The 15,418-nt window shown below is 40.2% G+C and overlaps 2 protein-coding genes across 2 annotated transcripts in view; both read left to right on the forward strand.

Annotated features, from left to right (window-relative positions):
• Positions 1-1,029: 1,029 nt before the first annotated feature.
• Positions 1,030-15,418, forward strand: part of ntng1a (netrin g1a) — a 343,888-nt gene continuing 329,499 nt past the window's right edge. Inside the window, exon 1 of the mRNA XM_057823739.1 lies at positions 1,030-1,056. The gene's annotated coding sequence lies outside the window, so the exon portion shown is untranslated. The remainder of the gene's footprint in view (positions 1,057-15,418) is intronic.
• prmt6 (protein arginine methyltransferase 6) lies at positions 5,930-7,865 on the forward strand. The gene has a single exon (XM_057823745.1). It carries the CDS (start codon positions 5,967-5,969, stop codon positions 7,023-7,025), a length of 1,059 nt encoding a protein of 352 aa, XP_057679728.1. The 5' UTR covers positions 5,930-5,966; the 3' UTR covers positions 7,026-7,865.

Raw genomic sequence — 15,418 nt, forward strand, 5'->3', positions numbered from 1 at the left:
CAGCAGCGAGCAGGTTTCGGCTTGTCATTCCCCTGCTGCAGGCAGGAGTGCTTGTTACCGGGGAAGAAGCTGGAGAATGACCGCCGGACAAACCGGCCGATGTCGGAGGAGTGTGTAGCTGCCCGAGCCCAACCCGTGGATAGTGGTCTATTGCCGGGCACACAAAGAGGGCAGAGGGGGCTGGAAGTCTGGACGATATGGAGAACCGTAGACAAGAGCGGGGGACTGCACGAGCATAAGCTGAGTATAGCGCTCCCCTCGGCGGGCACGCCAATAGGTCGGAGGGGGGTGTGCGACAAGCCGCCGGTCAAGTGGCCTTCTCGGTGGACAAGAAGCATTGTCAGCCACAAAATGCAAGCCACCTTCTTATTACAACGTGTGCCATGATCCCAGTATTTGACATAATACAAAACACGTAGTTTACACACTTCCTCGTGAGTCCGATGGTCCAACAGTTGTCGGACTTGTTTTGGCCAATCTCTGCGGTGAACAGTAACTTTTTGAAATCCAAAAAGGTTCACACGCCTCTCCCTGGTACAGCAACAAAACCCTGCAGCACATTTTGCTGGCGTAATGAGAAAAATAAACGAATTAATCCGCAAAATCCGCTGAATCCGCAGTCCATCTGCATACTATAAAGCAAGGCTGTATTGTGTGATGCTGACCCGGGTGACGTCACATTTGCATTCTTCCAAAATCCAGAAAGTCACTCATTTTAAAGTCTAAACATAAACTAAACTGTTGATTTTATACTTATGTTTCATTCTTTAGGAAAAATGATTATTCCAGTTCTATTTTTAAGTGTACAGAGAAAAAAAAACATTTTAAAAAGCCTGTGTTTTTTTTGCAGGTCACCTAGTTCCCACTTTCCACCATGCTGCCTTATTGCATCAAAATGTAAAACTTTAAACTGTCACATTTCTCTTTGTTTTCTTCCTCAGACCTCTGCTCTCCCCCACCTGCACGTTTGCAACAATCTAACACGGGATACAGCTCCTGCTCATTTTTCCTGTATTGTTTGGGCAACATCTCTGAAAGCCCCAGAGGACCATCAGGGTAAGAGTTCCGCCTGCCATAACTTTGGAAAAATCTCAGAAGTCTCGTGTGCAGCTTGTTAAAAGGTAGACGGTGTTGATGTCGAGATGTAGTACATGAACCGAAGCATACTGTATGGTGCTATCGAAAGAGTCAACTAATCTCTGACAGTGGTGGAATATAATGAAGTAAAAAGTACCTCTCTGTACTTACGTAGGTACATTTTTGTGTATCTGTACTTTACATGAGTACAAATATGAAGTGGTACATTTACTTTTACTTCTCTACGTTTGACAGCACATTCCTATACTTTTTACTCCACTACTTTCAAATTCTCACTTGTGTTACACGTTACTTTTGATTCGTTTTTTCCTCATTTTGAATTGTTAATTTTGTTTTCATGCCTCCGGGGATATCGATAAGCCCAGTGCAACTATATCAGGGGTGGGCAAACCGGTCCTCGAGGGCCGCAGTGGGTCCTGGTCTTTGTTCCAACTGATTCATCACCGACAGTTTAACCAATGAGGTTTGAGCAGAAACAAGAAGCCCCTGACTGCAATCAACTGACTGCACTTGTAAGAAACCAGATTGGTGAAAGGCTGTCCTCATGATGGGTATGAAACAAAAACACGCACCCACTGTGGCCCTTTGTGGAATAGTTTGCCCACCCAAGAACTATACCATAACTGACCACTAGAGGCAGCAACACAAGTACGAGCAAGATATGGAGGGTGAACAAGATATTCACCAATAAAAAATCAACAGTGAGAGCAGCGCGCTCATCAGAAAGGTGCTGCACACTCGTGTGCAGTAGGTGGAGGTATGCACCTGATAGTTGCTTGCAATCCACCATTAAGTTAGGTTTTGGAGTTATTCAGCTTGTTAAGCAATGCCATTGCTTGTTTTTTTTCCCATTCTGCACAATTTTAAATAAAACTGAGCAGTTAATGAATTGACTGGTTTTTCTGGTTTCCATACTTCATAGTGGGGATGGTGTTCATGGGTTTATACTCGTCCTTCTTTTTCCTTCACACATGACGAGTAAAGTTCACACCAAAAAGTTCTTCTTTGGTCCCACTCCACATGACTTTCTCCCATGATCCCTCTGCATCATTCAGATGGTCCCTGGCAAACTTCAGACGGGCCTTCACATGTACTGGCTTCAACAGGGGCACCTTCTGAGCAATGCATGATTTTAAACCATTGCACCATAGTTTTCTACTGACAGTAGCCTTTGAAACTGTGTATCCAGCTCTCTTCAGGTCATTGGCCAGCTCCTGCCGTGTAGTTGTAGGCTGAGCCCTCACTTTTCTCATCATGAGTGATACCCCACGAGGAAAGATTTTACATGGGGACCCAGTCCGAGGTCGATCATCAGTCATGTTTAGCTTTTTCCATTTTGTAACAATTGCTGCAACTGTTGATTTATTCTTACCAAGCTGATTTCCAATTGTCCTGTAGCCTTTTCCAGCTTTGTGCAGCTCAACAATTTTGTCTCAGGTGTCTTTCGAAAGCTCTCTGGTCTTGCTCATGGTAGCAGTTAGATTATGACTGACTGTGGGGTGCACAGGTGACAATATTGAGCTCAAACAGGTGGTGGATGGGTGGTTACTCATGAGGTAAAGGTGGACTTTTTTTAAGGTCGACTGAGAACTCTTTGAGTGTCATGATTATTGCTGATTCTCAGGGGTACCAATACCTACAAACCCCAGTAAATCACAAAATATTTTTAAATAATCAAAAAATGTGATTTCTGGATTATTTTTTTTAGGTTATGTCTCTATGAGTGGAAATATATCTATGATTGAAATTTCTACCTATTTTCTAAGTGGGTGACCTTGCAAAATCACAAGGAGTGCAAATACTTCTGCTCCTCACTGTATATTACATTGCTGACTCGGGAGAAAACTCTTACTCTTTACTTTGAACTTGTAAAGTAAAATTTAAAGCTAGTACTTTCATACTTGAGCTTTTTTTTCTTAGATATTTGTACTTTTACTTAAGTAATTTTTTTGTGCCTGTATCCAAACTTCGGTTAAAAAAAAAAAAAAAAAATTATATATACTGACTGAAAAAGCAGTTTCTGCTTTTGCAACCCTCTTCAAAATAAACTGCTGTATTTTAAGCCAAAAAAACTGTTGTGTTTGAAAGAACAATATGTCTATATGCTGCTATAGCAGATTCATGGCACGTTTAGCCCCTGAACTCTTTTTAATTTGTCCGTTTTACCCTCAAAACCCCCGTTTACAGATGTATCGCAACCGCTTTTGTTTCAACCCAGCCATAAAACGTAGGTAATTAATTATATCTATTATTCATAATGTCTGTCATTTTTAGCGTAGAATCATTAATTGATGTATAGTATTTCGTTTGAAAAAAAAAATAAAAATGACTTTGAAAAATAATTCACTCGCATATTTTAAACTTTTAAACAAGTTACGTCACAATGACAAAAAATGGTGTCTGTGAAACAATTACGGATAACTTACTCATAACTATCGCGTAATTGTAATTCTCCGATATGTTAGATGATAAATAATCGATCCAAGCAAAGAAAAATTGGAAAAAAAAAAAAACGTTTAAAAGGGTAAATATATGAAAAAGAACATCTCGACCACTCCTTGATGTCTGCGATTTCTGCATCGCGACCCTTGTTATATTACCATGTTTCACCCATAAAATCCCATAAAAATCCAGCTGTGGCCATTCACATCTATGTCTTAACACTCAGTGATACATGCTACTTGGAGTTTTTGGATCGAAACAAGGTAAATATGCAATAATATCTCGTTAAAATCATGGCGTCTGTAATTCTGCTCTCGCATGCTCTCACCTCCTGTTTTACGAAAAAGTCAAGGTTCACAGTGAGTCAGCAACAGGCACACTTTTGCTTAATAGACAATGTTTATTTATTAGAAATTGCAAATAAATGAATAAATGAAGTTTTATTGATTACAATCCCACAAAAGCAAGCAAAAAACAAGCATAACTCAGAATAACAAACATAACTCAGAATAACTACAACGCTAGGTCCAGATTGTCCATCAAAAAACCCCTACGATGCAGTTAAAACACACAAGCACAAGAAACAGTTGCCATGTTTACATGGAGCCAAATATTCCAATTACAATCGGAATATTTGTTCAAACCGAATAAATGTGTTCCATATAAACACCTAATTCGGAATGAACAGGCCCAAACCGAATGGAATTTCATTCCGATTCACAGGGGTGGAATATTCCTTTTCCCAAACCGATTAGAAGTAAAATTATATCATGTAAACAGGGAAGCGGAATGGTGTCTGGTTGCGTTCTTTCTGCGCATGCTCCGTACTGACGTGGTGACGTCACTCGGTGACGTAAGTAACGTCACTTGCAACATGGCTTCCAAGCACACGCACAGCGCACCCACACAACTTTTTAAATGAACGACGTATCATTCTGAAGTTTTGTTTCCACTCGAAAAGTTAAAACAGCAGCTGATCTGACGATCGATCTCCATGTTTTGCAACGTGACGCTTTGTTTTGATTAATCTGCGCATGTCAGACGGCAGTTGTCAAACGTCCTTTCGGAATAAAGGCAGTCACATGTAAACGCTGGATCGGAATAGATGAAGTGACATGTAAACAGCTGATGTGAAATTTCCATTCGGAATGATTTGAATCGGTATGAATAAAAGTCAGCATGTAAACGTGGCTAATGACGCTAGATAAATTAGTTGTCGAAGCTAAATACCCCCACGCCACAGTTTAAGACACAACGAGTTCCAAGATAATGAATCAAGCTCCTACCTGTCGACAATGACCGGAGGGCCACACACACGTTCCTGGTCCGAGCAATCAAGGAACCCCGGCCGAGCGATTGACGCGTAAAATCCTACGACCGACCCTAAGTGTGGCAAGGAAATGTCCACTCTTTATAGGCATATGTCACATGAGAACAGAGGGGGCCGACCCCTGCCCTCAGGAGACATACTGCCTGCCCAAACATGGTAAATTTAACATGTTTTGCTCAACTTCTTAAGGAGATGAGTCTCGTGTCCTAATGTAATTGGTTCACTCGTTGTATCTCTTTAGCAGCATCAAATATCCTGGTTACCATAGTAATGAGCTGAACTGCGCCAGAGTGGCGAAAATAAGCTGATAAGAAGTAACAGTCAGTCCAAAAGAATGTGCGCACACTGAGCACACAGTTAGTTATTCTTACTCTCAAAGACAATTATTGCTAGTCATACAATATATGTGCAGTCATACAATATATGTGCAGGTATTGCTATATGTGTGTAGTTATATATGTAGAACACAATTCGGGTCATAAAAAGGTCACAAATGTCATACAAGTGTTTTTCTTCATTCACCTACAGATAGGGTTTTGCTGTTTATTTATTTATTTTTTAATATATGCCCTCCTGTTTTTCTTCCCCCAGAAAACTAAGTTTTTAAGCATTCCAATGATGTATCACACATGCATATGGGACAGATTTGAAAGTTGGCCTAATTGGGGGTCTCAGAGCCGAACTTTAAGTCACCCTAGTGTTTTCCCCCATATATATATATTTAGCCCATAACCCATAAAAAGCCCATAAACAAAACAGTTTATTTTAGAATTAATACTTTAAATATAGTAAATTATTTTTAAAAACATGTTTTTAAAACAATACAGTATAGGATACAGTATCTGTTTTTTTTTTTTTTTTTTTCTAAACAGCCATGTTGGTGAAAACCTATTCTTGGTCAATTCAAATAAATGTACCAACTCTTTCTAGTCTGTAAACGCAACATCAAGTTGAAAGGTCATATTCGCTAAATTTGGGAGTTGTAGTCTTGTTGTGTATTCAGTTATGTATAATGTGAACTGGTAGAAACTACAAATCCCATTTTCAATAATACGGAAGTGCCGTAGCGTTACACTTCCATATCCCGGTGGTAGACATGTCTCGCGCGGCAAAAAAACGAAGATTAGATAAAACCCGACAGGACAGCCTATATTTTGATAGCTATTCCGATGTGACTGTTCACGAAGAAATGATAGCGGACCATGTACGAACTAACACGTACAGACGGGCCATTCTGAAGAATAGCGAATCTATTCACGGTAAGGTTGTGCTGGACGTGGGGGCAGGGACCGGCGTTTTGAGTATGTTCTGCGTCCAAGCCGGTGCAAGAAAAGTGTACGCCGTGGAAGCGTGTTCTATCGCGGAGCAAGCTGTGAAAATAGTCAAACACAACAACATGGAGGATAAAATTGAAGTCATTCGAGGGACTATTGAGACTGTGGAACTACCGGAAATGGTGGAGGTGATTGTGAGCGAGTGGATGGGTTATGCCCTCCTGCACGAATCCATGCTAAACTCCGTCTTGTACGCGCGCGACAAGTGGTTGAAAAAGACTGGAGGTATTATTCTGCCCAACAAAGCTGAACTCTTCATCACGCCCATTTGCGAGCCGGTGGTGGAGGACCGCTTACACTTCTGGTATAATGTCAAAGACCAGTACGGCGTCGACATGTCATGTATGAGTGACTTTGCCAGGAAATGTATAAAGAACTCGGACATTTCTGTCAGCCCGGTGACTGCCGAGGACGTGTTGTCCCACCCGGCCCGGTTCGCTGAGTTGGACCTACACACGGTCACTGTGGAGCAGCTGCAGTCAGTCAAGGGTCATTTCAAGTGCGAGTCTTTCGGCTCGGCTTCCGTCAATGCATTTTGTGTCTACTTCACGGTGTCGTTCCCGTGTCCGGACAAACCGCAACCTCTCGTTCTTTCCACGTCCCCATTCAATCCCGAGACCCACTGGAAGCAAGCGGTTTTGTACCTGGATGAGCCGGTGGACGTAGTTCAAGACACACCGGTGATTGGGGAGGTCAATGTGTACCCCTCGGAGGAAAGTGACCGACATGTCTGCATTCACCTTGAGTACACGATTGGAAACCAAAAAACACACTCCAAGACTTTTTCTATCCCTGACTGGACCTCGGAAACGCTATCATAGTATACAAGCTGACAAATGTAAAACAACTCTGACTAATAAGGGCTTTATGGGGTGTGCTAGTACATTGTCCTTTCACAGATTTAATACGGGCTAGAAAATTATTTCTTTTTTTGTCGTCATGCATGCATCTTTTTTTCTCTTCATCATACATTTCTATCTGCGATATACAATACCCCCAAAAAGTTCAGTTACTTCTCTGCCAGGCCTTGTTTCGCTGGAATCTCCAGTCATGACAGTTGTCATCGTCATGTGTGCGTTAGATTTTAGATGTTTCCATCTCCAGTATATTGACTTCAAAGTTCAGTTGTATTTAAAAAGACCTTCAACATCTCATATTTTCCTTCTACAAAATCTACAGAGTGCAGTGTAAAAAGCAATTTTCCAACATCTTGAGTGCATTGCAATGTATGTGTGATATTTCCCCCTACATAGTTTTTATTTTTTAACTGTCAGTTCATCACAAATGAATAAAATTTGGGAAACGGGCGAACAAATTAAATAAATGGTTTGACTTCACTTTGGATTGTGTTCTTTCACTTGTAAAAAAAAAAAAAAAACCTGTAAATGACCCTAAGCAGTACCTCGTGGGCTCTAGTATGATTACTTGATTACTTCAAATATCATATTTTCGTCATTTAATGCTGACTAGAAATTTTCAGATGATTAATAGTTAGTCATACAACACACGCACTAATTCAAGACGTAATATTGTAATTGTCTGGTGTAGGGCTGCAGCTATCGATTATTTTGGTGGTCGATTAATCAACTAGTTTGAGTAATCGAGTTAGGAATATTTAATGTGTTGCATAATACATTTTAGGAGATGTAAAGACAAAGGTTTGAAAAAATTAAAGATTGCACTTTCAAAAGAGCATTGAATGTGAACACAAAGTACAATTCCCGAGTGTTTCTTCAAACTATGCAGAATTGCACTTTCATTTTAAAATAAAATACCCAAGCTTTCCTCAAACGGTATTACAAAAAATGTACAAAAAGTACAACAAAAGAACAATTGGCTAACTTGCATAGCAAATGTTTGCTAGCTTAAATGCTATTAAAAAAATGTTTTCAACTCTTAACAAATCCTTCAAACGCATGTTCCTACATAAAACAGCTAAATATACCTTTCAACTAAAATTAAAAATGCATAAAAACATTAACCTATGTTGGCCTTAACTGTGAGCAGCTGGATTTAGCTATGTTAAATCAGTTATGTCATATTCAATGTTGCCACTAGAGGGCAGTGTATCCAGCCAAATGAATACAACTAAATGCAAACAATTTTAAAACAAACCATGACAATGGCACTCGTAATTAAACAAATACACGAAGCAGAAAAATTTTATTAGAAGCTTTTTTCTAATCAAGTTAGATTATTCGTTGCAGCACGAGTTCTGTGAAACATTTTCAGTACGACACTAAAATATGAGATCATCTCATTGACTCCAATAACTAAAATTTGCACATTTTACAGACATTCTCCATAATGCTTATAAAGCCATACAAACCCAAACCACAATGTTATTACAGTTGTTTCAATGCAAAATGCACAGGCCAATATTTTGTCCGCGTTCGACCTAACATTTCTGAGAATGGATAGATGATGTCCTGCAACCATATGCGCAATATGTTTGATAAGTACTAGCAGATGAGACAATTGTCCATTCTATTCTTGGAATATAAAGTATTCTTGCACTCCTACAACTCCTTTCGACGTTCCACTATTACTTTTATTTGTGGAAGTAGTAGATGCCTCACAATTATTTTCTCCACTAAAAAAAACAAGGCTGTGCAAGCTCTCCCTACCCAATAGCAGTCAAACAAACCAGTTAACCAGCTAAAACGAGAGGGTGGCATGAATGTAAATGGAAATGTCAAATACAAGCAGTCACTGAATCACACTCATGCATGCATAGTCACACTTGGCTGCAAACCACTAAACTAATCAGGCTCCATCCCTGCCTTAAATGATTAGGAAACAAGTGTTGAAATTGAAATTTGATTATTTGTGTTGCCACAGTGTGCACTTAAGAAGCCGATCAATAAATGTGCCTATTTCAAACTGTTTCCAGTGTCATTGTGCAATTGATGTGGTAGAAATGGAATAGGCACAACATAAAGTTGGTGTAGTGCAGTCACATTATGCTGGTACAATAAATTCTCCTTTTGATAATGAAAGTGATAGCCTACAGGGAATGAACGATGACTGAACTATACTGGAAATATTATTTCATTTGTGCGTCTTTAAATACTAGCCACCTTCCGTGAAATGGTGTGACTGTTGGTCATGTCCCCTAACCAGGTATTATCTGAAAGAATGAGTTGTTGACAGTGCAAACCATTGATCTATTATTATTATTATTATTATTATACACTGGCGGAAACAAGCTCGAGCCAGTAAAAAAAAAAAAAAAATGGTGGAAATGCGAGCCCCTCCTAAACTGCCTAGCAGTTTTTAACAAGTTTTATCAAGTTTTTTTTTTTTCTTCTTTAGAGGAAGACACAGGTTAAGGGTATGAAATGTAATGTCTGACAGCTACTGTATGCCGTGAGTTGTCCTTGAGTTGTCTGCCACTGGAAAGATGACAACAGTGCGCAGCACGTCTGTGTTTACATGCACTTTTCTCAAGGACCTTGTAGAAAAACTGTTTTGTGAGAGAAAAACAGGTTAAATAGATGTCAGTGTAAATTACAAAGCAACTTAAAACAAAGCAAGCTAAATGTGGGGAAGACGGAGGTGATCATTTTTGGGCCAAAAAAAGGAAAGACCAAATATTTTATTTTCTGTTTCATTTGTCTTCAACTTTCTTTTTGATTTAAAGTAATTTTTATGATAATTTTATCTGTTCGTGGATCTCCATGTGATGTAAAGCACTTTGAATTGCCTTGTGTTGAATTGTGCTATAAGAATAAATTTGCCTTACCTAAAACATATCACTCAGAGCATAAGCGGATTTTCAGGGGGGGCAGCTAGCCCTCCCTGGTGGCCGAAAAGTGTCATTGCATGTAATTGACTTTCCTATACAGTATATAATTTTAAAATTAAGAATTATCCAATAAAATATTGTCTATAAAAGTTGTAAAGCAATTAAACAAACAACAAAAATGAATGAAATGAACAAAACAAGATATTTTTATAATGGGTCAAAATTATTTTTCGAACAGATCATGTGACTAGCACCTTAGACGGTCATTTGCTTTGCTTAGCCAAAACCACCCGAGGACGGAAGAGGCAAGATGGATATACGTCATTTTTTTCAAACCTAAGATTTCAAAAGCAACAACAACTACTGAGCAAGAATCAATGATTAAAATTGTGGACCATTAAACGCTAGAAACCACTGTCAAAATGGTGAGTGGTGTTTCAATTTGCCCCACTAAAGATGCTAATTGTACAACTGGGCCACCACTGGTGTTCTGCCAATGTAGTTACCCCGGTCAAAACTTGTGTGCCCTGGCCATGGAAGCGCACAAACACACATTATTTATGAGTTATGTCGACTTAAACAATTAATTGAAGCCAGAAAAGAACGACAGTTATATATTTTGGACATTGATGTTTATCAAACTGGAGAAACTCCATACAGGACTTGAATTACAGTAATAACAGTTATAGAGTCATCCTACAAGTAAAACAGTGAAACACTGCCTTTTTTAAGTTCAGTACGTACGTAACGTTATATGACAGAAAAAATGTTTGTTTTTAATGGATGGTCCATGTTTTAAAACCTCGTAGATAACTACATCACCAAAACACAGAAATCAGTGCAGCGCAGTGGCTCCGCCCAGGGGGTACAATTTTTGACTCGAGTAACTACATTGGCACGACACCGGTGGGCGTACCATATTCAATGGATGATGATCTTGGCGAAAAGTGTATAGCCTAAGCAGCCTGATTTGGAATTCCCCTCAAGAATGATGGGAAACAAAAAATGCTTATTTTCAACTTATTATAAATATTTTTGTAAGTTAATTTTATTGCTGACAATGCGTTTCCGGGTCATCAACATGTCCATCCCAAAAAGTCAAACTCCGCATATGACTCAGAGAAAATACAGTATACAGTTCTCATTATCAGTGTTACACAGGGGTCGCGTTAACCGAATATTTTCCGTCGTTGACCGATTTTTTTAAAACGGTGACGGAAAAAACTGAAGTCCATCCGTCATTTTGACCGGTTGCAATTCACACCCCAGACCACAGGGTGGCGAGTGAGCATATTAATTAGCTATTGTCTCTCTTGATGCATGACGTCGTTGGCCTTACTCTGAAAAAATGTCAAGGCAACTGAGTGTCCGGAGTTTCTTCAAAAAGCCCCAAAACGACGTTGGTGTTGATAAAAGAGGTGAAAAAACAGGGACTGCACAAGCGGGCACGCAATTCAAGTCCATGTGCACCAAGAGGAAAGTGTGAGACTACGTTCAGGCCACAGCAGGTGAACTGTTAATTTCATTTTTCCATATGCTACATATGGTAGGCTACCTACTTACTGGGGCCTCAGTGACGTTTCTTATTCTCGCTATATGATTATACAACTTTAACATTTGTTAATAATACGCTCTGTGTGTAGTATCATCCATCGCTTTTCCTTTTTAAATGGGCACTTATAAGCGAACGCAAGAAGTAACAACGGGAACATTTTTAAACAGGCATTTCACGGGAGAGCATTTCGACTCTTCGGCCAATCATATAGCGAGAGTGAGTGGATAGTGAGGGGACCGCGCGCGGCTCTTAAGTGTCTCTGTCACGTGACTGTCGTAGCCGGTGTAGACGCTTGAACCTACACCGGTAACGCGCTCGGCCAAATGGACACACAAGTATGGAAGGTGAATTATGCCAAACAAAGGGTCACCACAATGTCATTATCATCATTTTAAAAATTTAAGTGACGGGTAAAAATAGATTATGATCGGATTTTTATGACCCTGTCAGTCAAAATGACAAACAACAAAAAAGTCTAGCGCAACCTCTGGTGTTACATGAAATGTAACACTGATAATGAGAACCCCTCTCATTTACAATAAGAAGTGTGAACTTGTATGATTATGCAAATTTCAATTTGTTTGCATTTTTGCTTTTAATTTGTATCTTTGTACTGCATTTCGCTGTGCACACTACAAAAAACAGTATCGGTATTGCAAATTAAATAAGGTGTTTTAATGTGTTAAAATAGGTAATACAATTAGAATGTTTTTTTTTTTTTTTTTTTTTTTTTAATATAAGCGTTTCCTTAGACTCATGCCATGAACATGAATGAATGCCTATGATAAATGTCACTAAGTGTCATAACTGTAATCCAAAGATATTTGAAACAATGTCAACTTTGCATTTAAAGTGACAGTTAAAGTGCATGTGACACGATTAAAAAAAATCTTAAATAGTATTGTTATTGGAATTAAAATCATATTTTGAGACGATTCGATTATATACAACAATTTGGCAAGCACAGATGACGAGAAATGAGTCTTTTAACCTGCCGTTTAGCCCCTCCTGTCATTATAGCGTTCTGGCGCCTCCATCTGGGTGATGACTTCGGTGGAGTAGGATTTCAGAATTCAGCCCAATGGATAAGAAAGCGTTTTTCAGAGATTCTGGTTCAAGTGTGGAACTTTCAAGTGATACTGTCGACCCACAGGAAGCCTGTGGCATACAGCCGTATTTGTAGGAGAAGGAAGATTCAAAACAAGAAAAAGGCAGATGACTAGAGCATACTGTAAAATGTAATCTTTTTTTCTGTCTGCTCCAATATTTTTAAAGGATATTCTTTGTATCTAAGTATTTTTCCCCGATTGCTAAATACATTGCATGGTCATGACAAAAACAGTCTTGTGCCAAATGGAATATGAAATATTAAAAATGCATTTATTCCGTACGACAGGTCTAAATTACTGCATAATGGTCAAAACTGCCGACTTCTTAAACCTCCCGAACGGTATTTTATGCCACCGGAGTTAGTCTGGCTCTTGTCATTTCCCAGCAAGGACTCGGAGACGGAGGAAAGAGTGTAAACAAACAAGTGAGAGCAATGCTACATGCTAACCTGAACCGAGCGGCTCTTCCAAGTTTATTCCTCGCCTTTCGGTAACGAAAAATCACACAAAACTACCCGACTCATGTCACACACGGCGGTGGTGGTGATAACCTTCAGTGATCAGCCAGCCTCTGGCGGCGGGCAAGTTTTAGCTCGTCGTTCCCCTGCTGCGGCCCCGCCAGTGCAAATGGCGCATTCTCGGTGGACAAACCGCCTGACGTCAGAGCGAGTGGCTGCCTAAGCCAAAGCCGAGGATAGGGCTCGCTCGGCGGGCACAACTAGAGGGCTGAGAGGGATGGATGTCTATACACAATCGAGAGCTGCAGACGAGAGCGGGGGGCTTCCCAAACCCAAGCCAAGGATAGTGCTCCTTTGGCGGGCATGCGAAGAGGGCCGAGGGGGTTGGAAGTCTCGACACAATCGAGGAGTGTCGGCAGAGGGAGGCAGCCACTTCCGCCTTCTCGGTGGACAGGGATCATTGTCACCCACAAAATGCATGCCACCTCCTTATTAAAATGTGTGCCATGACCCCAGTATTTGACATAATATAAAACATGTAGCTTACTTACTTCCTCATCCGTCCAGTGGTCGCTCCATTGTTATACTTGTTTTGCCCATTCTTCACAGTGAACAGGATCTTTTTAAAACCCAGAAAGGCTCACACCACTCTCCCTGGTGTAGCAACAAAAACCTACATCACATAGGGCTGCCGTGACGCGAAAAATAAATGAATTAATCCGTTAAATCAGCAGGATCTGCAGTCCTTTTTTCATACAACAGTATGACTGTATAGTGGAGATGATGTATGCCGTTAACGTCACATTCGCCTTTTCCCTCAATCCGAGACCGTGGCCGGGAGTCTCTCATTTTCGTAGTGCGGGATTAAAAAAAATTGAATAAATATATCAATCGCTTCTGCAAACATCCAAGTGGTCCATTTCATTCAGGAGCATAAAATACCGCGTGTAATATGAAATAAACATGCTTTTTTGTGTCATAGGCACTTTAAAAGTCATATCGGTAGAATCAAATTCTTCATGTGTATTAAGGTCCTTGCATCTGCTATTAATTAAACTGTACATACAGTAATATTGAACTTGCATTCACGCATCTTGATTTTCGATCGCAGCTGAAACCTGACTGGCAGCGGAGTATCTAATCACGGCCATTCATTCATCCTTGTATGCTAATGACACCATGAATGAGCCAATAGGATTCAATTCCCGCAGTCAGTTACAGTAAGCAATATTTCTGTCAGCACATCCTGAGTACACAAATTAGAACCACATTATTGACAAAAGCTAATTTGGTGGACCAGCCTCCAAAGAGGTGGGCTTCATTTCTCTGGGGGGGCTAGCTGAGGAGACTATTTGTCATCATTACCATTAGCTACCGGAACTGACCCACAGATCCTGTGTCTGCTGCATGGTGCTACATTATTTTTTCTCAACAGCAATAAAACACTGTTAATTTTGACCGAGGGCTGCAAATCTCAGCCAAGAGTGATGCTGTCTTTTCGAAGACATCCAGCTTAAAGCACTGAGGCATGACGGCATGGTCGGACGCACACCGTGGAACAAGGACAGATTTGCTCTGCGCCTGTTAAGAAACCAAATCACTCGCAGGAGCACGTAAACCATAACAGGGTGGCCCCAATTCACAATTGACCGGAGGCACTCTGCTCTCGTACAATCTACAAAACTGTGTGGTCCACTCCCCCCCCATATCCACTAATCCTTTTTCAATCATGCACTTTTTGGATTACGCCTCCATGTAATTCTTTCAGGTATTGTTTTATAACTTAATATGATATTTCAATTTTGGCGAGTTGGTGCATGGGCTTAGAACACCATATAGGATTGGATAAGCAGAGGAGGTCTGCTTGCAGCAGATTGGAGCCGGGGGTTAGCGCCAGGCTGATAAGCACAGAGACTGACCTGATTTGCTCCTTCAACCCATCCCATATTGAAATGGGAAGTGACTTTTCACTTTGTGACCGGTACCTCAAGGAGCCTGGTTTAGCTGGTGGCGATCACTGTCATTGTCTGCTACATGTACAGAAATGCAATTCAACTGTTTTACACAAGCACTCCAAGCAGAGTAAAGCAAATTTTAATAATATCAAATTAAATTATTATCTTAACCAGTGGTTAAAGTGGGTAGAATTTCTTGCCGGAACTCCCTGACATAAAGGTAGCCACAGAGCCCAAGTTTTTTTTTTTTTTTTTTTTTTTTGAGCTGGGGGTCCAAACATCCTAAAAACACAGAAATGCAAAAAAAAAAAAAAAAAAAAAAATGCTTTTGGCAATTATACCTATACGGTGCTGGCTAAAAGTATTGGCACCCATGCAGTTCTGTCAGA

Source organism: Corythoichthys intestinalis, chromosome 20 (assembly GCF_030265065.1).
Source record: "Corythoichthys intestinalis isolate RoL2023-P3 chromosome 20, ASM3026506v1, whole genome shotgun sequence".
NCBI lineage: Eukaryota > Metazoa > Chordata > Actinopteri > Syngnathiformes > Syngnathidae > Corythoichthys > Corythoichthys intestinalis.